A 25,870-nucleotide genomic window follows, 5' to 3' on the forward strand; every position below is an offset into this window, starting at 1 on the left:
ACTGCTACTTTCCATCGGCAAGTCTCCGAGAAATGACTCGAGGAAGAGGGAAAATGTGAAGAAAACGGCCGAATTACATCCAGAAAAACAGCTCGAGAAACGCCATATTAGCTCTTTTCCTAAAAACATGAAAGACGTTGCGTTAAAAATTAACGATGCGCTGTTTAGACGGTTAAGAGTGTGCGATTGTGAACGCGTGTGTGTGTTTTCAGAGTGGCTTTGGACGCACTGGGAGCTCTGCTGAAATCAAGTGAGTCGCTTAAAGCCGCTCTCAATTTGATTACTTCCTGGGGACAGTCTTGGCAGGTTTCATACATATTTAGTTTGTTCATGTATATGTATGTACCGTATTTTCCGGAGTAAAAGTCGCACCAGCCAAAAAATGCACAATAGAGAAGAAAAAAACATATATAAGTCTCACTGGAGTATAAGTTGCATTTTTGGGGGAAATTTATTTGAAAATATCCAAGACCAAGAACAGACATTTCAACTTGAAATGCAGTTTGAAATAATAACAGATGAGAGAACATGGTGAATAAGATATGCCTTTATTTGTCCACACATGGAGAAATTTCGGGGTTGCAACGCAAGTAGATACAGAGGAAAAGAACAGATAACTTTATAGGAAGTTTTAAAAAACACTCTTAATAGAAGAACTCTTATAAACAAAAACTCTTATAAACAAAAACAAAAACTCTTATGACAGAACCTCTCATTTCTTAATAGGGAATGGAGGGAAAAAATACAGATACAATAAAATTAAAATGGCTAGTATAAGACAAAATAATACTAATAATAATGGTAAGGTATTATGGAATGGAATAGGTGTACGTATGCTAACGCTAACACCTTCAGCTACATGACGTATGCTAACGCTAACACCTTCAGCTACATGACGTATGCTAACGCTAACACCTTCAGCTACATGAGGCACAGACAGAACTGTGGTAAGTGTCTGGTATGTTAACGTAACATATGAACAGTTATTCAGATAACTATAGCATAAAGAACATGCTAACAAGTTTACCAAAGCATCAGTTTTACCACAAATCACTAAATCCATTGAATTCTTCCTCTGTGTCACTTCTAAACAACTCAAACAAGGAAGTGCAGATTCTTCTTCTGCGTCTACTAGAGCCTAGAGCGCCCTCTTGTGGTTTCCAGTGTGAAAAATAACGAATAATATCACATTTAAGTCGCTCTGGAGTATTAGTTGCACCCCAGCCAATACTATGAAATATATATGTATGTGTATATATACTGTACTTCAAATAGTTTTACTTGCGTCTCAATTGGCTGTATGGGAAAAACACTTTTATTTTTACTGTTTTACTTTCATCGGGCGCATCAAAATCTAACAAACTTTCCGTGTCTTATCAGGAACCAACGCTCGCCGTGCGGTGGACGGCGGGTACGTGCCCATTTTACTGGCCTTGTACTCGGACTGGCACCGCAACGACTCGCGCCACCGCCAAATGCTGATCCGGAAAGGGCTCCTGGTCTGCCTCAAGAACGTCACCAACCTAAAGCTGGGCAGGAAGGCGTTCATCGAGGCCGACGGCATGAGAGTCCTCTACAACACGTCCACAGTGAGTGCACACGGGCACGGCGCGCACGGGCACGGCGCGCACGGGCACGGCGCGCACGGGCACGGCGCACACGGGCACGGCGCGCACGGGCACGGCGCACACGCCATCGGTTCATCGGTTGAGCTGGAGGGCAGGGCAGAATATTATTAAGTGTCAAAATGCAGATGTTTTTACTTGGGTCATGGCGAATATTCCTGTGATTACTGTGACTGAAACAACCGGCACAAAGATGTAGGGCCGTAGACCTTGAGTTTGTTTATTTGAATAATCTAACAGCAGTGTCTTCCGAATCGTTCCAAATGCTTAATAAGTTCTCAGTGGAGCTCAGACCGGTCGCCGAGCTCGGTGGAGGTGCCATGGTGCTGCAGATTCTTTTGTTGGAGCCCTACACAAGCTTCCTCCTATCTACTAAACGGTTAGTTTCGGCGGCAGTGCGTTGTCTCGTGATGACTGCGATTGAAGCCCGTGACCGCAAAAGTACAGCAGAGCTCCGGCCTTCATGTGCGAGAAGGTGCAGTCTGAGCACGGTGCAGAGGATATTGTTATGTTAGACGGCTCTAAGGTCGTCAAATCAGCTTTTACTGGACATCTCCAGAGCCAGACTCAAGCACTGGGGGGATCGAGCCTTCTCTGTCGCTCGTCCCAGAATCCGCACCATCACAGATCTTAATCTTTTTAAATCTAGGCTAAAAATGTATTTATTCAGACTGGCTTTTTAACACTATAATGTAATGGCACTTTATTTTGTAGAGTTTGTTTTTATTTAGTTCTGTATTTTGTATTGCCTTGATTTTATTGTGAAGCACTTTGGTCACTATAAATTAAGGTTAATTGATTGATTGATTGATTGATTGGTGATAAAAAAAAATCTTTTATTTTTATTTATTAATGCTGTCTTTGTTATGAAATGTCTTTTGTCTTTTATCCGAGCGTAAATTACAATGATCAAAATATTCTTTTTTTTAAGTTGTTTACTAGTCATGATTATTCCAGTTGACTGTTGCAACCCTATAAATGATGAGGTTCAGTTTATGTGGCTTGTTGGACTCTTGTGGGCCCTCAATGTGAAGACAAGTGAAGACATTCCTATGACCTCATGTTCACAACCTTTTCGACACACAGATGATAGATATGGCATCATCCTTCACACTGGTGCTTTTCTTGTGTTGTGACCGACAGGAGTGTCTCCCGGTGCGGACGCTGGACCCTCTCATCAACACGTCCAGTCTCATCATGAGGAAGTGCTTCCCTAAAAACCGACTTCCTCTTCCCACCATCAAGTCCACGTTCCACTTCCCGCTGCCCCACGTCCCGGGCTCGTGTCCTGGGAAGCAAGCGTTCGTCCCGGCTCAAGGGGGTGAGCTCGCCGCGCTAAACACGCACGGTATCAGTTCACGCACTCTCGTATTAGTGGAATGTATGATTTCTGAGTATCAACCGCGTAACACAGTACACACACCTTGCTGTATCGGGGTCAGGGATTAGTATGGATTAGTGACACACGGGTCAGGTTTTTTTCCAACCCACCTGTCCCGAGTGTTGGAACCTGACCCAGCACCCAAGCAACGCATGTTAATACCCTATTTTCCAGACTCTAAGTTGCACCTTTTTTCATAGTTTTGGCCGGGGTGCGACGTATACTTATATTTATTCTTATATACTTATACTCCGGAGCGACTTGTATGTGATATTATTTGTTATTTTCACACTTGCAACCGCATTTCATACTTCATACTTTTTTCTTCTCTATTATGCATTTTCTGGCTAGTGCGACTTATACTCGGTATAGGTTATGTTGTTTTTGTCTAATTTATGTCCATGGAGCTACTGTCTTCCTCAAATTTACCTTCTTATTCTGCCTTTCAACATTGTTTCTCCATTGTTGCTTTTATAGCCAAAAGCTAGCGTGTTAACTAAAGGCAGTGGTAGATGAAAACACTTACCGTCAGCCCACAACTATTAATAATAATAATAATAATAATAACTTTTATTTATATAGCGCTTTTCAGTGACCCAAAGACGCTGAACATAATAAAAAAGGGGGGGTATTTACAGACAGGGGGGACAACACGTACAGAACACATTAATATACAGATAAAATGAACAAGACAGAAGAAGTAGAGAGAAAAAGATGGGGATGTAACAGGGGGTAGAAGTGTAGGCAATGGGGTAAGAGGAGGCTAGGGGTAGGGGAGGTCATAGGCTTGGGTATTAGTTTCCTCAACAAACGGACTCAGGAAAAGCGTATTATTCTAATATCAATGACTTCATCAATGAATATCAATGATCGGTGGTCATAGGCACATGATTTTAGTCATAAAAAATTGTAATTCACAAGCTGAAATCGAGGATCGGAGCACAAGTTGAATGCATACTGTACATATTTATCACTCGTGCTTTGTTTATTACTGCCAAAGAGACCAACGGCCATGAATTGACCCCATGTAAACATTCAAGTATGACCAGTGTTTTCTATTGTCAGTGACCATCAGATGAACCTCACACACTGTCACTGAATACTACTCTGTACAGTCAGTTTGTATAAAAGAAACTATGAAAAAACGTGCGACTTATAGTCCGGAAAATACGGTAGTGTTATTTTTTCTGCATTTAACCCATACTTTAAGCTGTAACTCAAGGGAAGGAGCAGTGGGACCAATTTTCAAGTATTTTCTGGAGGTTTAAGCAGGTTTTTTTTGGAGTTATGGGCAACCAAAGCACCTGAAGCAAGCTTATCAATCCCCAACCGGTCCAGGAAACAAACCCGGAACCTTCTTACTGTGAGACTAGAGCACAACAGAGCCCGTACCGCCAAAGTAAAAGTCATTTCAAGGCTGAACAAAGCATAGTTTTCAACCTTTGATTAAAAATACTGTTTACCGTCTACATTCTAAAGTCTACATCATCTTTACACAATCGAAAGCATGGACTTTCTGACTGCTCCGATTGCCGTAGTAACTGCTCCTCGTGTCGTTCCGGTTCGGACGTTTCAATAAACTCGATCGCGCTAATTGTCGTGCCTATCTGTCGCATGCCGCCGAAGCCCAAACACTTACACATCCCTTTTCTTTCACACGTGACTCGTCCTGTAACTCAAACCGTAGCTCTGTGTGCGCCCCCAGTGGACGACGTGAGGGACGACAGCGACGACAACGACGAGACGGACGCCGAGAACGATTCGGAGAACGACGAGGACGAGAAGGACCAGCAATCGCCGGTAAAGTCTGGACTTTTCGCCTTCTTTTTTTTGTGTTGCTTTTAGCTTTTTTGCTGTTTTATAATGTACTCTGGTACTTTAAATAGTTTGTTAAATTTGCACTTATTTTCTGCACGGTTATCGTTTGCCCCGTCTGCCTTCTCAGAGCTCAAAATCCCAGCTCATGTTTTTAAAAATCCACACTTCCTCCAGACTTTTCCTTCAAGTTTACTTTCAGACAGTATTTTTCACTTCCCTAGTGCAGTACCCATAGTTCTATATTAGTCAAATCATTCAAATTCATTTAAATCCTGTTACATTTCATACCAGTACCAGCAGAGGGCAGTATGTGCACCCTGTAACGTACTGAACACAGTCATCTCGCGTCTCATTTTGAACTCGTCTGTGTAGAACGACGACATCGAGACCGACCTGAACAAGCTGCACCCTAAAAAGGGCCCCGGGCGCCCGTACGAGGAACTGACGGTCTATGAGAGGTTCTTCGTGGAGCTCTCCGAGGACTTTCAGGTGAGATACCGCATACAACGCCGCGTACATCTACAACGGACAATGATGTGGAGACGACGAAACAGTAAAAACATCACCGGAACCTCAAAATACTATTCCAACATGTGAAGAATATATACATTGAACTGTTAGCAATTAATTAAGTCCTTTAAATATAAAGGTTGAATAGCACGCTCAGGTAACTTACATAAGCACAGTTCAATAAATATATGATCATAATGAATATATTTTAATATGAATATCCTGTTTTTTTTGCCTGCCATCCACCACCACTTCCACTTCCTGGTTTGCGGACGATAAAAGGTTATGTAAATAGAAGCAGACAGCACACAGCAGTCTAATTTGGACCCTCAGAGCTGCTTTCACGTGTATCTACTGGAGCAAAACACATTCTACTCAAAAACATGGACAAAAATGTGTTTGTCTTCTACAGGGATTTCATTTTGAACCGTCCAGGAGCTCCAGCGGCACATCCTCATCATCTCCATTCTCATCGTCACCGACTCCCGCCAAATCTTCTCGCCCGATCGTCGTCCCCACCGCTCAGGCGCTCTCCCCGAAGCACGCGTCCCTGTCGGGGTCGCAGAAGGACCGCCAGCCGCCTCCCTCCGCCTCTGCCGCCTCCTCCCCGCCCGCTCCTCCCCCGGCGCTCGCCTCGCTCGAGCCGGAGAGCATCCACGCGTCCAAGGACCAAGACGAAACCAAAGAGCCACACATTCCATCCGCGGACAGGCACGGACACACGCTCTCCTCGCTGAGCAAAAGCGCCGCCGGAGCCGACGACATCGAAAAAGAGCTGGCGCGCGTCCTCGAAGGCGTCTCTTTGGACACTGTGGACGGCGCGGCGCCTCTGAACGCGGAGCAAAGGGGCGTGCGGCAGGACGAGGCGAGCGCGACCAGGCAGATCCAGTCCCCGCTCCTGCTGGGGGGTCTGCCCACGCGCCGCCCGGGGGGAGGCAGCGACTGCGGGTCGGAGGGGGCGGAGGACGAGATGGCGGAGGGCGGGGTCCTGGAGGTCCCGGACACGGCGCTGCTCCTGCCGCTGCACGACCCCGACCTCTACGTGGAGATGGTCAAAGGGACGCTGTCGGTGCCGCAGTACGCCGAGGTGGCCTACCCGGACTACTTCGGCCACGTGGCGCAGACGTTCAGGGAGCCGCTGCTGGAGAGGGTTTATGGCGTGCAGAGGTGAGTGTGAAACGCCATGACGTAGCACGGACGGGAGTTTGGAATTTGAGTCAGACGAAAACATTGCAATTATTGACGTCACTAAACGGACAAAATGAATGGAAGCGAGTTAAGGATTTCACTCGTACATCGCCCTTCCTCTAGTGGGGGAAGCAATCCATTCATTTTAATGTTTTTAATGTCCAACAACTGCAAGAGCAAATACTGACTTATGGAGTTGTATCGCACTAATACAGACGCAAAGACATGAAGACGAATATCAAAAGTCATCCGACGACGGCTCAAGTTTGTATCCAAGAATGCTAACGTTAGAGCTTTGGACTAAATGCTGGTACCACGATGCTTGTACCGCAATGCTAGTACCGCGATGCTAGTACAGCAATGCAAGTACCGCGATGCTAGTACAGCGATGCAAGTACCGCAGTTGCTAGTACCGCGATGCTCGTACTGCAGTTGCTAGTACCGCGATGCTCGTACTGCAGTTGCTAGTACCGCGATGCTCGTACTGCAGTTGCTAGTACCGCGATGCAAGTACCACAGTTGCTAGTACCGCGATGCTAGTACCACAATCCTAGTACCGCAGTTGCTAGTACCGCAGATGCTGTTTTTAAACATCTACAAAACAATCAAGTTTACTTTTCTGAGGTAATGTCACGTCAACAACCTCCATTATGAATCAATTGTGACTCGACATGAATTAGTTATTCTGCTGAATATACACCTACTGGGGAGAAGGAAGTCTGGAAATCCCTGCTCAGACTGCTGCCCCCGCGACCCGGCCCCGGATAAAACGGAAGAAGATGGATGGATGGATAGACCTACTTTCAGAAAGTGACGTAAAATAGAGAGAATGTAGCACTTCCTATTGATTAAATGGAGAGTTTTCACTCACGCCAGACCATGCCCCCCACTAAGACATGATGCCCAATGATTCTTTCTGACCAGCTTTATGAAATCTCTCTCTGAGTTATAAAGTAAAGTTACCGTGACATAAAAAAAGCACTTTACATTTTCTGTAAGTTTACTTTTTTGGATTGTTGATTGAAAAGACTGTAGTTTATACTGTGTCCCGATTAATTACAATTATCTCAACATCTTTACCGTTCATCCACAGGCATAAGAAGCTAAAAAGCAGTCAAAGAGCGGCGCTAGATCAGCCATCAAAATAATTTAGTATCAATATGAGCTGATCGTATATCCGACTCAAACAGCACACGAGCTCAAGGGAGTTCACACAATAACAATAACTCAATCGTTATGTGAAAAAACAGAACAAACAGACCAGTAACTCTAGATATATCACTCCATTTCTTCTCCTTTCTCTTTCCAATCCTTGTCATTCCAATGAAATAGTCCACGAAGAACAATTTTGGACTTAAAAAACGAGTAATTGGTGCTGAGAGAAAGAGCCATAGCTGCGAATCTACTCCAGGAAAAGCGTATCTAGCGTGAAGAGCAAATCGAAAATGCATTTTTTCGTTTCAGGGCCAAGATCTTCCAGGACATCGAGAGGCTGATACATCCCAATGATATTTTGGATAAAGTTGTTTACGACCTAGACATTCCCAGGTGAGTTATTGCAGATTTCTACTTCTAAAAGTTTACCTTAAGCATCCATTTATTCTTAGTATGTTCCGGAGAACTGCTATAATAGTGTGTTTTTTATATATATTACCATGTGGTATTTTGCTAGTTCTATATAAATCAAACAAGCTATTTAGGAATTGTTCAAATTTTGTTCCAATTATGTATTCCTCTTCAGTGTTCGTACCTGCTCAATCGATACACTAATGTTTGCAATGAGTTCTGGGTATGGATTTTGTCTTTTATATTCTTCGTTTCGAGTTATGAAAAAGTAGGACCTTTGCCAAACTAATCAACTAAATAAAAGCGAGTATGACCCTGAACAAGGCTTGGCAGAGCTGAAATGAGTTTTTAAATGTGTCATGTTTCACTAAAGACTTTTTAACTTGAAACTGTCCCTTGGCGTCCTTTGTCTGCTCATTTTTTCCATCTTCGGCAGACGGTGACCTTTATTTTGAAATCCAAGAATTCACCCGCCATCTCCAAAAAGCAGCTTTAATACGCCAGAACATCCATTCAATCTCTTTATTTACATAACACATTTCAGACACTGACTCTGGCACCAGCAGGAGGCCGGTCCATGTTTAGTCCTGACTCTGGCACCAGCAGGAGGCCGGTCCATGTTCAGTCCTGACTCTGGCACCAGCAGGAGGCCGGTCCATGTTTAGTCCTGACTCTGGCACCAGCAGGAGGCCGGTCCATGTTTAGTCCTGACTCTGGCACCAGCAGGAGGCCGGTCCATGTTTAGTCCTGACTCTGGCACCAGCAGGAGGCCGGTCCATGTTTAGTCCTGACTCTGGCACCAGCAGGAGGCCGGTCCATGTTTAGTCCTGACTCTGGCACCAGCAGGAGGCCGGTCCATGTTTAGTCCTGACTCTGGCACCAGCAGGAGGCCGGTCCATGTTCAGTCCTGACTCTGGCACCAGCAGGAGGCCGGTCCATGTTCAGTCCTGACTCTGGCACCAGCAGGAGGCCGGTCCATGTTTAGTCCTGACTCTGGCACCAGCAGGAGGCCGGTCCATGTTCAGTCCTGACTCTGGCACCAGCAGGAGGCCGGTCCATGTTTAGTCCTGACTCTGGCACCAGCAGGAGGCCGGTCCATGTTTAGTCCTGACTCTGGCACCAGCAGGAGGCCGGTCCATGTTTAGTCCTGACTCTGGCACCAGCAGGAGGCCGGTCCATGTTTAGTCCTGACTCTGGCACCAGCAGGAGGCCGGTCCATGTTTAGTCCTGACTCTGGCACCAGCAGGAGGCCGGTCCATGTTTAGTCCTGACTCTGGCACCAGCAGGAGGCCGGTCCATGTTCAGTCCTGACTCTGGCACCAGCAGGAGGCCGGTCCATGTTTAGTCCTGACTCTGGCACCAGCAGGAGGCCGGTCCATGTTTAGTCCTGACTCTGGCACCAGCAGGAGGCCGGTCCATGTTTAGTCCTGACTCTGGCACCAGCAGGAGGCCGGTCCATGTTTAGTCCTGACTCTGGCACCAGCAGGAGGCCGGTCCATGTTTAGTCCTGACTCTGGCACCAGCAGGAGGCCGGTCCATGTTTAGTCCTGACTCTGGCACCAGCAGGAGGCCGGTCCATGTTTAGTCCTGACTCTGGCACCAGCAGGAGGCCGGTCCATGTTTAGTCCTGACTCTGGCAGCAGCAGGAGGCCGGTCCATGTTTAGTCTTGACTCTGGCACCAGCAGGAGGCCGCTCCATGTTTAGTCTTGACTCTGGGCACCAGCAGGAGGCCGGTCCATGTTTAGTCCTGACTCTGGCACCAGCAGGAGGCCGGCCCATGTTTAGTCCTGACTCTGGGCACGTCCATGTTTATTCCTGACTCTGGCACCAGCAGGAGGCCGGTCCATGTTTAGTCCTGACTCTGGCACCAGCAGGAGGCCGGTCCATCTAATGTACAACAAAATGTTATGGACGCCATTTCGAGGACCCACAAATCCAGTGAAATCTCATAAATATCTTTGTGTTTTCAGCTGCCCCGTGATCGAAGATGACGGCGAATCTCTAAAGTTCAACTCTCAGTTCGAGTCCGGGAATCTGAGAAAGGCCGTCCAAGTACGAAAGTAAGCGCTCCCCTGACGTAGTATTTCACTGGGCGTGGTTCAAACGGGAGTAACACGCGCTCCGCTCCCGCAGGCTGGAGTACGACCTGGTGCTGAACTCGGACATCAACAGTAACCACTACCACCAGTGGTTTTACTTCGAGGTGAGCGGCATGAGGGTCGGCGCCACCTACCGCTTCAACGTCGTCAACTGCGAGAAGTCCAACAGCCAGTTTAACTACGGTGAGACAAAGCCACAAGAATTACCATGGAGACAATTGATTTAAGGACCTGCTATAACGAGAAATAATAATAATCGTAAGAATGTTATTGTCATTTCAGTTCAGTCTTTACTCAAAAAAATACCTCTGACTGTTAATGTCACTTTAACTTACCGTGTATTCCGGACTATAAGTCACACCAGCCAAAAAATACACAATAGAGAAGAAAGAAACATATATAAGTCGCACTGGAGTATACGTCGCATTTTTGGGGTAAATGTATTTGATAAAATCCACGACCAAGAACAGACATTTCATCTTGAAATGCATGAGTTAAGGAAGCTATTTTTGTTAAAAAAGAAAGACCTTCTTTAAACAGAAATGGAGGGCTAAGGTTTAATCTTCCTGTTATTTATAATGGGTTACTGAACCCCTGGAAAGGTAGAGGACATTCAGATGCTAATCAGGTACTCAGGGTGGTTGAGCCAGGGTCTCACAAAGACAAAGAGGATTCTAATAGCCCATTAAGATTCTGAATAGGCTAGCTCGGTAGATACAAGGGGGAAGTTTCTGTTGAAACAAACAACTCTTTCTACTTCAGGAAGGCTCCTCCCAATGGGCGGGTCTTACCACAGAACAGTATTAATATCGGAGTTCTCGACCTAAATTCTGTTATTGACAATGACTCTTGGATGAGAGTCGAAACGTCTATTTTTCAAACTGAGTCCAGATGACTACAACTGAAGCTTTTTCTACTATCTTGAAATGCAGTTTATAATAATAACAGATGAGAAAACATGGTGAATAGGTGTACGTATGCTAACGCTAACACCTTCAGCTACATGACGTATGCTAACGCTAACACCTTCAGCTACATGACGTATGCTAACGCTAACACCTTCAGCTACATGAGGCACAGACAGAACTGTGGTAAGTGTCTGGTATGTTAACGTAACATATGAACAGTTATTCAGATAACTATAGCATAAAGAACATGCTAACAAGTTTACCAAAGCATCAGTTTTACCCCAAATCACTAAATCCACTGAATTCTTCTTCCTCTGTGTCACTTCTAAACAACTCCACAAACTCCAGAGGAAGAGGAAGTGCAGATTCTTCTTCTGCGTCGCTTAGAGCCTAGAGCGCCCTCTTTTGGTTGTCAATGTGAAAATAACAAATAATATCACATATAAGTCACTCTGGAGTATAAGTCGCGGCCAAAACTATGTAAAAACTTATAGTGACTTATAGCGACTTATAGTCTGGAAAATACTGTATTTCACTGTTATAACGATAATTATCCTCGACTATAGCATGACTTTTTGAGCTTTTAAACGTGTTATAATATTGTTTTCTCATCAATGTTGTCAGTAATCTTGTGTTTTTAGCTAGTTCCCTCATATCTGGTGCTTATATGGCTCATATTCACATTAAGGTCTATCCCCATCTTTATATTTATGTATTTATTTTACCAGACAAAAAACATTTACAACAAATGTATGATGTCAGCGTGGGTCGTCTGGTGTTTTTTATACAGATGTCACGCTAAAATAAAGACCGACCGTATCATTTTCAGTAGTCAATTTATGTTGACGTTATAATAGGTCGGGACAAAGATTGGGTCCCCAGAAATTCTCCGGGCGTCTCCAGGACTAGATTGTGTGATTTGTAATGAAGGAATGGCACGCAAATTGCTTCTATAAAGTGCATTATAATCATTACGGTTCTGCAACATCTATAATTCATCATTAAATAAGATATTCCGAAGATAAGATATTCCTTTTATTGTCCACACATGGGGAAATTTCACAAATGGTCCACATTATGGTTTAAATGGTATAAATGTGTCTTGTCTACGGGGGGATTTCTATGTTTTATGCCATTGTGTGGAACATTACAGAGCAGACAACAACATATCCATGAAGAAAAGACAAACAAACACACATAATTCCCCTTTAAGCAGTTTGAAAAGCTCGAGTAAATACCGTATATACTATAAGACGTGTTTTGTTGTTCCCAGGTATGCAGGTCCTCATGTACTCGGTGCAGGAGGCCATCGGTGGAAGCCCTCGCTGGGTCCGGACGGGGGCCGACATCTGTTACTACAAGTGAGTTCTCCGCGAATCGGGGGAGAAGGACACGCCATCTGTGTAAATGAAACCTTTTGGAATGACACAACACGCATTTAGCAGAAGGTCGACTGCGTGTAGACCCTCAGTCCAGCTTCCATAACAACGGGATTTAAGAGTGAAGAGTTTCTCCACCCATCACCTGACAAAGAACTGTTGTCTTACTCTAATTAGCATACACAGGGTTAATAATAAGAATAGAAAAAGATGATTTGGGGCATGAACGATTATGCTAAATATGACTGTTCACACCTTAGATATAGTTCTGTAGACTTTACTAATATTCTGACAGTAAATGACTCGTGTGTGTTTGTTTCAGACAAATATAAGGCATTAAATCACCAGTTTTTTCTAAGTTTTTTACTGAAGTACTTTCTTGGATGAGTGGCAAATATTAATATCTTAAAACGTTTGTCTCAGGGCTGGGTATTGCCTAGTACCTCCCGATACACAGATCTCGATACGATACACATCTAGATTCATGGATATCCCTTAGAAATGATGTTAAAAGTTGACTAAAATTATGTTCTGATTAAGTAAAATAACAAAATTATTTAGAATGTCATGCTCACAATGTCCTTACTATCAGAATGCAACTGTCCTATGATGAAGTCACATTTTCAGCTCCTCAGTCTGTAGGTTCAGAAGTGTAGAACTCTGCAATTTGTACGACTTCATGTTTTTCAAAAGTATAACGCTACACATCTCTGTATCGGTGCACTTCCATCACGATATATCGCGATATCGATATATTTTTACTCGAGCGAAACTGTCCCCTGCTTTATCGTTTGTGTTCACATTCTTGAATTGGATGATGGTGGTGTGGAAATGTAAAAGGCGACAGAAAAAAGGCAAAACAGAACCAAGTTGTCCTGTTCAAAAGTGAATCTTTACTTCAGCCGCGCACAGCCACAATACTGCCCCGACAGTCTCTCTGGTCTGACTCCAGAACAAACACGAGTCCAGCTTGTAACATCCAGACAACAAGTGCCACGTATGCACAAAGCCAGTGAAAACACGGTGACAGAATGTACTGAATGTTCACTGCAGGCGTCGCATCCTTGAAGAGCCATGATAAATGTGCCTGAGATGCGACACGTCCAGGTCCTTTGTCCAGGCAAGTGTCGACCGGCCGGGGCGCAGGGGTCACCAGGCTAACCATGTGGAAGTGTTAGCATCAGGCCATGACGTGACATTTTTCCTTTACAGTCGCAGGACCTATGTAACTACCGTACTTTCCGGAGTATAAGTCGCTCAAGCCAAAAAAAATGCATAATAGAGAAGAAAAAAACATATATAAGTCGCACTGGAGTATAAGTCGTATTTTTTGGGGAAATGTATTTGATAAAATCTAAGACCAAAAACAGACATTTCATCTTGAAATGCAGTTTAAAATAATAACATGAGAGAACATGGTGAATAGGTGTATGTATGCTAACGCTAACACCTTCAGCTACATGACGTATGCTAACGCTAACACCTTCAGCTACATGAGGCACAGACAGAACTGTGGTAAGTGTCTGGTATGTTAACGTAACATATGAACAGTTATTCAGATAACTATAACATAAAGAACATGTTAACTAGTTTACCAAAGCATCAGTTTTACCCCAAATCACTAAATCCATTGAATTCTTCTTCCTCTGTGTCACTTTTAAACAACTCCACAAACTCCAGAGGAAGAGGAAGTGCAGATTCTTCTTCTGCGTCGCTTAGAGCCTAGAGCGCCCTCTTGTGGTTGTCAATGTGAAAATAACGAATAATATCACATATAAGTCACTCTGGAGTATAAGTCGCACCCCAGCCAAAACTATGTAAAAAGGTGCGACTTATAATCCGGAAAATACGGTACATGAGATTCACCGTTGTCGAAATAAATAAACCACAAACGTTGAAACTTATCATTATTTGTTTGGGATTGGCTCCACAAACTTTCAACTGAAAAACAATTACACTTTTGGGTGGAATCATTGTGAAAAAACAATTTCACTTAACAACAACAATTTCACTTTATTTATGAAAAATAAAGATAAAGGTAAATAAAATAGACACAGTGATGAATATATGACGAGTTAATCTTTTCATGTGAATGGTCCCAGTAATGACAGATATGAACCATAAACCAGGTCAACAACTGCAGAGCCATTTGAAACTCGAATGTTCTGACGCTTTATTCCCCTTTCTTGGCCTCTATTTGAACTTACGAACAAATATTTAGAGCACTAATTGCATAAAGGTTCTGATAACGCAACTTTTTTTATTTTTTTTACACAGAAATCATTTTGCCAGAAGTTCTGTCTCCGCCGGAGGCCAGAAGGGAAAATCCTACTACACTCTGACCTTCAGCGTGAACTTCAAGCACAAGGACGACGTCTGCTACTTCGCCTACCACTACCCGTACACGTACTCCACGCTCAAGGTAAGTCTCTTGGTTTCATCACCCGCTCACCGCCCAAAAGAGTCAATTACATGGAAGCAACACAAGGGACGCTTCATTAAACCCGCTGGAGTGATTAGCGCTACATCCCGGCAGCAGGACACGTGTAGTCGTCTTGTGAAACGACTTGGAAGTTGTTGTTTTTTTTTGTCTCATCTGATTGTTTTATTCGCACAGCGTGATCGAACGGACAAACGAGAGCACTGAGCCGCGACGGAATGTAATTAAAAGCAGCGTGCCTTGTTACTCTGCCGGCGTAATTAACAGTTTGAAATGGGTACATTTAATTGTTGGCAAATGGCATCGGTAATTGAAATGTAAAGGAAGTTTGGACCATTTTGAAAAACTGTGTCATCGGGATTTTTGTATGTTTATTGTGATTAGATTGCCGTATTTTCCTGGATTATAGTTATTATAGTTTATCGCAAAGTTACGGATTAGTAGTTTGGCCGATTTATACTCCGGAGCCACTTATATGTGATATTATTCGTTATTTCTGGAACTAAACCTGGAACTAAACCTGGAACTAAACCTGAAACTAAACCTGAAACTAAACCTGAAACAAAACCTGGAACAAAACCTGGAACTAAACCTGGAGCTAAACCTGGAACTAAACCTGGAGCTAAACCTGGAGCTAAACCAGGAGCTAAACCTGGAGCTAAACCTGGAACTAAACCTGGACCTAAACCTGTAGTATAGCTAAACACTGCGGGAATCAATCAAAAAAACACTCTGGGTACATATATGAAGCACAAATAGCAATGTAAGAAGGTTAAAAGCTCTGAAAAGTCGTTTTTTTTAATGTTATGGGACCTTTAAAGGAGACTGGAAGACGCCAGACTGACGTGAAGAGCTCAAATGTGTCGCCATGAGAGATGTAAAGATGGTCCTCTAACCCAGCGAGCCTGTGCTGCTTCACTTTAAGCACGTGAACACACCGATTTATTATGGAAGTATTATTATATACGTATAATTATGGGCAAATTTATTTAGGTTTGTGAAATAATGAAAAATTCTGCTAAAATAGGCCTTTAAGTTCTGTTCAGTGGCTTGCAAAAGTATCTGTACTCCTGGAACGTCATGTCATGCCACAAACAAACCTGTATAATTGTATTGGCATTTTTTGTGAGCGAGCAACACAAAGTGGCTATTGTTGATGACATTACTGGGAATTAATTGTATTTGCAAAGGGTGATTGCGCCGCTACCGTACACGTGCTTTAAAAAATCACTCTTCTATTGTGTGAACTTTATCTTTTTAAATCCCAAGCCTTTCGAAACACGTTTGCAAAGAGTTACAGGGTTTAGCAGGTAAATGTGTGACTTTTGTTTTTGCCGAGCAGGTTTCGAAGAGGCCGTTTAGACTTTTGGACGGTGCAAAGCTCTGTGTTTGTTCCCTCAGATGCACCTGTCTAAACTGGAGGCGCTCAGGACTCCTCAGATTTACCTCAGGCAGGACGTCCTGTGTGAAAGTCTGGGAGGAAACCGCTGCCCTCTGCTCACCATCACTGCCATGCCCGAGTCCAACTCCAACGACCACATCTGCCAATTCAGTAAGGGCCAACGTGGATTCACATTATGCAATTATTCTTGTATAATGTGAATAATTCTATCATTTCACTTCTCATTTAACCACTCACATTTTGCATTTAGAGCAATTCATTCACGTCTTTATTCTCCTGCATTCAAGACGCCATTACTCCCGCCCACTGATCTGTACTTTATTGTTATTTGCAGCGTTCAGTAACTACTTTTACCACTTTTTTGTGTCAGGGTTTGTGTTTTTTAGGGCTGTCTTCCTTTTCCCCACAAACTGCCTTGTAACTCGTGCCGTCTCCGGTCACACCAGGCGTAAAAAACGATCAAGTTGAATTAATCCATATATTTGAGTGCATATATGAAGTGTTCCAACAGTTCACGTTCTGTTTTTGACCTGTGAAAACGCACAAGGCTCGTCCGCTGACTTGCCGCACGCTTGCGATTCCTTCAGGAAACCGGCCGCTGATCTTCCTGTCCGCCCGAGTGCACCCGGGAGAGACCAACGCCAGCTGGGTCATGAAGGGCAGCCTGGAGTTCCTCATGGGCTCCAGTCCCTTGGCCAACAGCCTCCGAGAGGCCTACATCTTCAAGATCGTCCCCATGCTCAACCCCGACGGAGTGGTCAATGGAAAGTGAGTTTAAAAAGTCTTTTAAACGCGTCCGACACCTACAGCTTTGGTCGTTTTTGAATACATAACTCGTAAAGGTGTGTAACATGTACTTTTGATCAACTTTAACCATGATACTACGCCGTTCCTTCGTCAAACATGCACAAAGAGTACTATTATGCTCCAAACACAGATTTTCTTTTCCATACAGAGAGATTATATTGTCAGAACAGGTTAAGGAGCCCCTCTGACCACCATTAATCACACACACTCAGATTCATACTGGGCAAAGTGGGTGAAGTGCCTGTATTGGACCCAACACTGTGGACCTGGTCTTCTCAGAGGTCAAGTACTGACCAGGCCTGGACTTTCTTAGCTTCTGAGATTAAAGTCAACAGGACCAGGACAAGATTCACGGTGGCACAGCAGTAAGCGCCTCACCTTGCGGGTTGCACTCCAAATTTCTCCTACCACAAAAAAAAACAACACGCTTTTCCTCACTGGAGCCAGGACTCCCCTAAAAAAGGCATTCCAAATATCAGCGAGACTTTCTTGGTTAAACAAACATCAATAAAATGTCAATAAACAAATTAATGCTCTTCATTCCAGTACCATTAGATTGAAAATAACCTTTTAAAAAACACAATAATGCCTGGTTTTAGCACGTGTAGTTCTGTGTGTCGCTGCGTTGTGCTGAGTTCTGTTTTTCCTTCCGTTCCAGCCACCGCTGTTCTTTGAGCGGAGAGGATCTGAACCGCCAGTGGCAAAGTCCTAACCCCGACCTACACCCCACCATCTACCACACCAAGAGCCTGCTGCAGTACCTGGCTCACATACAGAGGGCGCCACTGGTACGAGCAGCCTTTCCCCCCCTCACAGCGGTGCACTCTATCCAGCCGCACTGCACTACACTAAAAAGGGATCAATACATCCGCACAACAGTTTGAGGCGTAATGCAGCTCTCATCGACGGTCTCGCTCGGCCTCTAAACAGTCTATAATGGGACTCGTCTTTTTTATGAGAGATTGTTTGGGCCGTTGTAACCAAGCAGTGCGTAGGCGGAGTGCTTCTGTCCATGCTGTTTCCCATAAGGAGGAACTATATGCATCGTTTTAGGACTGCGTATGCCCCGATGGGTGTGGGTTTAGTCGTTTTAGTTAATAATAGCGTGTCCATCTGCTATTTTGATATCATGATTCATCCTTGTGATTCCACACAAACTTCTGCTGTCGATCTATTTAAAAAAATGAATCATACTTTTGAGATGGGATTCATAACTATTTGAATTTATGCACAGACTTTGGCTGTAATGAGTGTTCCTAGTGTGATGTCACTTCCTGTTATTTTCTACAGATTTGTCAACGTTTTCTCCACTCGATTGGTGTAAATCATTTATCTGTACAACAGGTATAAATACACCAAACAAAGTCAAAATTAGACAATTGTAAAAACCTGTCATACGTATGTCATATGTGACAGAAAATTTTCTAATTTGGCATATTTTCAAACATTTTCTGTTAGAATGTTTAATTATTTCACAACTCTAAATAAATCATCCTATTCAAAAGTCCTACAATAATTTAAGTCTATTTCATAATAAATTTGTGTGGTCATTAAAAAAAACAGGTTTAGGGGTGTTCAAGGCCCTTCATTGCCACTTGCGGGTGTAACCTGCTCTTATTGCGACAGATGAAAGCTGTTCGGTTCGGCCTGGCGATTACCCGTGTTCTGTAATAGTTTGGTGAAATATTTGGCTCATATTATTGTTTTTTCTGCTCACAAACGAGCTTTCTTTTCACCACCGAGCACACAGTGTTCACCTCCAGATCTAACGTGCTATAAATGTATTTTAGTCTAATCACGCTCTTTGCCATGCCATCCATGACCATAGTTACCTGACCTGACCTTTTAAGACAAGAAAAAAGGAACTCTACATGAAAAAGTTGAATTGGAGAACTGCTACTCAAACCCCCCCGTCAGCCGCCTCATTTCAGCTTTACGTTTATTCTCGGAACATAATTTATGTTCTCTGCACTTGTTATTGTACTGGATTTTATGCGCTCCGTCTGTGCTTAGGTGTTTTGTGACTACCACGGCCATTCGAGAAAGAAGAATGTTTTCATGTACGGCTGCAGCGTGAAGGAGACCGTGTGGCAGTCCAATATCAGTGCCACGTCCAGCGACCTTCAGGAGGACATCGCGTACAGGGTAACGCCCCCACACGCCTCCCAACGCCACTCAAATGTAGCGCTGGACCTTTTAAAAATGTAAAATTTGCAACTTATATTAGCAGTATGCTGTATACTATGTTAGCTCTACCCGTGTCCCTGTCTGGTTCTCTGGTTTCTATGGAGGCCCCTGAGTCCTTTTAAAGAGTCATTCAAACAGGATTCATTTGTAAATGCGAGGGTAAAGGTTAGGGTTAGGAGATAAAGAGGCAATCTTTGTTAAAAAAGAGAATTTGTCCTTAAACAGACATGGAGGATAAGATGCAACTTACCTGCCGTATACGATAGCGTTTTGAAGCCATGGGGCGGGAGAAACCCTGGCTGGAGCTGAAGCCAACAAAAGGATTTCCATGGCCCCTTACAGGGCTGTTGGGAAGATTTTAGTGTTAGAAGAAACTTAAAGCAGTGCAAACAAACAGATAAACAGGACAGGTTATTACTCAGAGTAGTCAACTCTCAACTGCAGATTGAGAATGACTCTTGGATGAAAGCCCAGATGATACTGCTGAATCTTTTTCTACAATGGAACACTTCCAGACGAATGATGGATTACACTAATAAATGTATTAAACTGTATTTTATAAAACTCTGCTCTTGACCGGTTCAACCTCAGCGGCTTTGAACGATCAAATGCAGAGGACAAACATCTAAAGCAGGGGTGGGCAAACTACTTTTTATTTCATCTTTATATGGGAAATTCATGGGTAAACTCATAAATACACATTTTCACATTCATTGTTTTTAGCAGTTATAATAGTATTAGTGGCCTACAAAACATCAAAATGTATGTTTTATGATCATAGAGGAGCTATATATATACACATATTTGGATCACTTGTTCTGAATATACTTTTTGATACAAAAAGGTCAACAGCACCAAAATGCCTGTTCCTAGAGATCTGAAACTTTACACAGTTGTTGTCAACAAGATAAACATCATGTACAGTGAGCAGCATAAGCACACAATGAAGTATGTCATGCTCAGGACCATTACAAATTGACAATATTCAGGCGAGACTAAAAAAAGGATGTTTTGTTTATGTTTGGACCTCTGTAGTGTAAGTTCTGAAGCCCTGACAGTGTTCATGTGCACATCTGCAGAAACTAGAAGGCCTAAGCTTTCTAATGATGCATCACACTTGCATGTGGAACGTAAGATCCTCTTTTAATAAGCAATGCCATTTGGGTCCAACCATTGTGCACAGGGCGAAAATAGGTGGGTGGTAACGGGTTAATAAATATGACGTGAAATGAATAATGGATTAAATAGCCTATATTTGACAGAAAAGTTATATTTTACTTGATATTAAATAAATAAATAAAACATTCACACCAATGATCGCGGGCTGGCCCTCCGCTACTTGCCTGGATTCAAATATGGCCCTCGGAGGAAAATAATTGCCCACGCCTGATCTAAAGAGACACGTGTTCCTAAAACCATATAAAAAACACTGCACGTCCAATTTTGCACCACCTATGCTCCACCACTGAGGTTGATATTATTTCATCAACACTGCTAATTATCTCCGGTGAATGCGTCAGTCCTGAATTCATTAAAATATCTGAAATTGCTTTCGCTCTCGTCCAATTAAAATTCACTCGAGTGGTTTTATTTTGGTTCCACGGCTGTGATGACAGACCAGTGAGAAGCTCTCTGTCTTTATCTATCATTTCTCTTATTCACAATCTTTTGACACATTGGAAACATGTCCTCGTGGTACTTCTGTAACATCTTTTCGCTTCTCGAGACGTTTACCGTATTTTCCAGTCGCAACTTTTTTCATAGCTTTTTTCTTATATTTATATATATATACTTATACTTATACGCCGGATCGACTTATACGTGATATTATTTGTTATTTTCACACTTGCAACCGCATCTCATTTATGTTTTTTTCTTCTTTATTTTGCATTTTTTAGCTGGTGCGATTTATAGTCCGGGAAATAAGCTACTCCTTTTCTGTTTCAGGACACAAAAGAGTGAAGCATCTTAGTTAAAATACAAACGCTTCAGGCGACAGAACTCCTCAGTTTATAAAGAAACTGGTTCTAGGATTGCCAGAAATCCAGTCTCAATTACAATAATCAGAATTTTGTTTTAAGTTTGTTACTCAAGTTAATGTTGGTCCTGATTGAAATACACAACACTTAAAGTTCATATGTTTTTTCTAATTATGACTTGGTTTGGTGGCAGGGCACTTGTGGTAAATGTTTCTCATAATTTTACATCTGTTAAGTTGGAAAACTAAAGGTCTAAAATCCCTCTGTGATGTCATCAGTATGCGACGTGTCACTGAAAGTTTACACTGAACTGAAGATTTTCTCACAGTTCAACAAAAATAAAGGTATTATGTGGTATTATTGTTGGTTGCTAGGTAACAGTTGTGGAATTACCTTTACCTGTGGTATATTTGTGCTCATGTCCAACCAGGAAGTGACATCATAAACAAACTGGGGACAAATGGGCAAAATGTTTAGTAAACTCTGAAATATAATTGTGTTCAGTATGTTTTAGTGAAACGTGTAGTCTAAACTGTCATAAAGACTTTAATAGTAATCGTTGCTAATGAATATAATCGTAGTTTGATCATAGTAATTGTTAACTCAGATTCTAAAACGCATGTCAAAAGACCTTTTTGTACTAAATCAACATTTCAGAATATAAACAAGTTCAGATTTTCATCAGTAATACACTTGATTTGTAAATGTTCTCTGTCTAGTCACCATATTTCAACCTTTATTTGTTTAGAAGTTTATTTAAAAGTCTAAGTGGTCAGATCTGAAAAATATTGGAAGTATTGAGTTTGGAGTTTGCAGTGCACATTTTACCATCAGTATTCATGTTTGAAAGAAGACTGAAATATTAACTGCTAAACTAAGATTCACATTTCTGCAGTCCAAACCCCACGGGGAGCTAGTTGCCTTCAGAGAACCTTAAAATGCAAAAAATAATTTTGAAGTATTACGATTTAACTGCATCTATTGTCCCTTATTGAGCGGTATTCTCAGAGACTGATGATTTTGAAGTATAGTTCCCTCCTAAGTGTTCGGCGTTGTATGTTTTCCAGGCGCTTCCTAAGATCCTGTCCCAGATGGCCCCAGCCTTCAGCATGGCCAGCTGCAGCTTCGTGGTGGAGCGGTCCAAAGAGTCCACGGCGCGCGTGGTGGTGTGGCGGGAGATCGGCGTCCAGCGCAGCTACACTATGGAGAGTACGCTGTGCGGCTGCGACCAGGGAAAGTACAAGGTGAGAGCTGCGACCAGGGCGAGTACAACGTGAGAGCGGGACCTGGAGAGTACGCTGTGGAGAGTACGCTGTGGAGAGTACGCTGTGGAGAGTACGCTGTGGAGAGTACGCTGTGGAGAGTACGCTGTGGAGAGTACGCTGTGGAGAGTACGCTGTGGAGAGTACGCTGTGGAGAGTACGCTGTGGAGAGTACGCTGTGGAGAGTACGCTGTGGAGAGTACGCTGTGGAGAGTACGCTGTGGAGAGTACGCTGTGGAGAGTACGCTGTGGAGAGTACGCTGTGGAGAGTACGCTGTGGAGAGTACGCTGTGGAGAGTACGCTGAGGAGAGTACGCTGTGGAGAGTACGCTGAGGAGAGTACGCTGTGCGGCTGTGACCAGGGCGAGTACAAGGTGAGAGCTGCGACCAGGGCGAGTACAAGGCGAGTACAAGGCGAGTACAAGGCGAGTACAAGGCGAGTACAAGGTGAGAGCTACGATCAGGGCGAGTACAAGGTGAGAGCTGCGACCAGGGCGAGTACAAGGCGAGTACAAGGTGAGAGCTACGATCAGGGCGAGTACAAGGAGAGTACAAGGTGAGTACAAGGTGAGAGCTACGATCAGGGCGAGTACGAGGTGAGAGCTGCGACCAGGGCGAGTACAAGGTGAGAGCTGCGATCAGGGCGAGTACAAGGTGAGAGCTGCGACCAGGGCGAGTACAAGGCGAGTACAAGGTGAGTACAAGGTGAGAGCTACGATCAGGGCGAGTACGAGGTGAGAGCTGCGACCAGGGCGAGTACAAGGTGAGTACAAGGTGAGTACAAGGTGAGAGCTACGATCAGGGCGAGTACGAGGTGAGAGCTGCGACCAGGGCGAGTACAAGTTTAGAGCGGCTCCTGGAGACCACGATTTAACAATTATTCGCGATTTTTGAGACTGTGACCGAACAACAGTGAAATCTTCCATTTTCCTTCATTCTCATTGTCTGACGTGTTATTGTTCCTCAAGTTTGTTACGAGAAAACAATGAATTTCCTCAACTTTTATAGGCGTAAAACTATGATGTTATTTACCACGGATCCTTCCACAGCAAACCAAGTACAAATTGTACCTGAAGGCTGAGTAGTTGGTACTTAAATACAGAGATGATATAAAGTATCTTAATCTTAACTGTTTGATAGTTGAACAACAGTGTGTCGCCAATTCATATTTTCTAGTAAATTGTCTGTACATTTGAACCCCACATTGCTAGTCTAATAGTGATAGTGGATCATTATTTTTCTACCTTTTCACTCAATACTTCTTTCGCTGATAATGGCTTGTAAACATAATTAATTAACCAGCACGACATTCTAAATATCTATTCAACATGCGTCATTTTGAAGTGCGCTTTGCCCCGTCATCCTCCTTGTATTTGTACTGCGTTTAGACCATTTTGTGATGTTATTTTCCCTCCTGCACGTCTTGCTTTTGCCTCCTCTGTCCAGCAGGTGGAGCTACAGGCCCTGTTTCTTCCTGAGGTTTCCCCTTTGACCAATGAGCAATGTTTTTGAGCCACAACGCACATTTTTCTATGATTTGTGGCACACTACCCACTCAAATATTACAAAATTACTTGGAAAAATTGCTAGAAAGAAAAGTGTATGTAAAATATTGTCCATGTCACTGTGTCTAGATCGTTTCGGTTTAGTTTAGTTTTTATTTGAAGGGAAAATATACACAGATATTAAGATCATATAAAACAGATGTTCCGCGCCAGATTAGAGCTAAATAGCTGTATGGTAATTAAAACCATCTGTTAAACTCAAATTGGATTATCTTTGAAGGCACAGCTGGCAACACCTGCACTCTGGCTGAGAATCAAGTGCACGTCGTAGTTTCAGGTGACATCACAGCCTCATCGGTTTAACATCTCAGAACACCAAATCTAACCATAATGTGCATGAGCTGGATTCTATTATTATTTGATCAACTTTAGGTTACTGTATTTGCTGTTTCATTTCTCTGGCAAGTGCAGTACTATAAAAGGTTGCTTTAAGTATACAATAAAGTTCAGACAATGCCAGACGGTAAGGAAAATAATAATAATGCAATCAAAGTACAAGGAATATATGTTTCCATGTACTTAATGTCGTATAATTTTAAAGACCACTTTGTGCCGCTGACACAGGATCGTGATAATCCAACAAAATCCTTTTCTATAAAGTCATAATCACATTTGAAACTTTAAAGCTGAAGTACGCAACAATTTGTTTATTTTTATTATCAATTTGTAAATTCAGTTTTTCCCCAAAGAAGTTTTTTGAAGTTAATTCAATGCAAAACATTTTCCCCGCGACAAATTTGTAACTTCTTTTATAGTTTGGGAAATCGGGAAACCCAGCTTTTAACAGAACACAGCAAGAAATGAATGAATGAATCAATAAATACATAATAATATAACACTTCAGAAGTCAGATTGTGCCTGTATAAACGATGCACTGGAATGAAACCTCCATCTACTGTACACCAAAGCCAATCGGTGATTATTCTTCGTGCAGTTCTACACACAACTTCTCCATAAATGTCCGGCGTGATCGTTCGGACGCAATAAATCCTTCAAAATCACCGGTCAAACCTCCCGTCGCTATCATCGGGAGGTTGGGGGGGGGGGGCGGGACGAGGCTGACTAAAGTGTGACCTCCCACAGCGCAGGAGGTCGCAGGAGGTCGTGCGCACACTCACTGCCCACAGAGAGGGAGAAACCTTCACTTCCAGGGCTGAAAACAGACCAAAAAAACTGCACCCATCCACGAGCTCTGGACTGAAACTACCACCGCGTTCTCCTGTCGTGTGCGTTCAGTCCGTTTGACGCGGGTTTCGTCTTCAGATGCCGCACCCAAAGCACCGTCTCACCCGGTGCCGTCCGTTTGCCCCCGTGTGTTCCAGGGTTTGCAGATCGGGACCCGGGAGCTGGAGGAGATGGGGGCCCAGTTCTGCGTGGCCCTGCTCCGACTGAAGAGACTCACCAGCCTCCGCAACCACCAGCAACTCCTGGACCTGGAGAGCGACATCATGGGGACCCACGCCAAAGTCGCCAGGTGAGGAGCCGGTTTGTCCTCATCGATTTTAACAGCCGTATTTTCCGGGCTGTAAGTCGCGCCTTGTTTCATCGTTTTGGTCGGGGTGCGACTTATACTCCAGAGCGACTTATATGTGATATTATTTTGTTATTTTCACACTGACAGCCGCATTTCACATGTTGATTATTTTCACTGACAACCACAAGATGGCGCTCTAGGCTCTAAGCGACGCAGAAGAAGAGTCGGCACTTCCTCTACCTCTGGAGTTTGTGGAGTTGTTTAGAAGTGACACCGAGG

At 43.4% G+C, this 25,870-nt stretch overlaps 1 protein-coding gene across 2 annotated transcripts in view; it reads left to right on the forward strand.

The window, feature by feature from the left end:
- The window catches only part of agtpbp1 (ATP/GTP binding carboxypeptidase 1), a 54,721-nt gene that overhangs the window by 21,251 nt on the left and 7,600 nt on the right, over positions 1-25,870 (forward strand). For both annotated transcript variants that reach the window (XM_072432855.1, XM_072432856.1), the window contains exons 9-25: positions 213-250; positions 1,381-1,589; positions 2,769-2,946; positions 4,712-4,806; positions 5,197-5,313; positions 5,747-6,501; positions 7,987-8,070; positions 10,060-10,149; positions 10,223-10,371; positions 12,370-12,457; positions 14,753-14,897; positions 16,317-16,467; positions 16,905-17,085; positions 17,783-17,912; positions 19,138-19,269; positions 22,358-22,534; positions 25,440-25,591. In XM_072432855.1, the coding sequence (XP_072288956.1) occupies positions 213-250; positions 1,381-1,589; positions 2,769-2,946; positions 4,712-4,806; positions 5,197-5,313; positions 5,747-6,501; positions 7,987-8,070; positions 10,060-10,149; positions 10,223-10,371; positions 12,370-12,457; positions 14,753-14,897; positions 16,317-16,467; positions 16,905-17,085; positions 17,783-17,912; positions 19,138-19,269; positions 22,358-22,534; positions 25,440-25,591 (2,871 nt within the window). The remainder of the gene's footprint in view (positions 1-212; positions 251-1,380; positions 1,590-2,768; positions 2,947-4,711; positions 4,807-5,196; positions 5,314-5,746; positions 6,502-7,986; positions 8,071-10,059; positions 10,150-10,222; positions 10,372-12,369; positions 12,458-14,752; positions 14,898-16,316; positions 16,468-16,904; positions 17,086-17,782; positions 17,913-19,137; positions 19,270-22,357; positions 22,535-25,439; positions 25,592-25,870) is intronic.

This window comes from Eucyclogobius newberryi, unplaced genomic scaffold, assembly GCF_026437365.1.
Source record: "Eucyclogobius newberryi isolate DKJ021-1_F unplaced genomic scaffold, fEucNew1.0.hap1 SCAF_6, whole genome shotgun sequence".
Classification (NCBI taxonomy): Eukaryota; Metazoa; Chordata; class Actinopteri; order Gobiiformes; family Gobiidae; genus Eucyclogobius; species Eucyclogobius newberryi.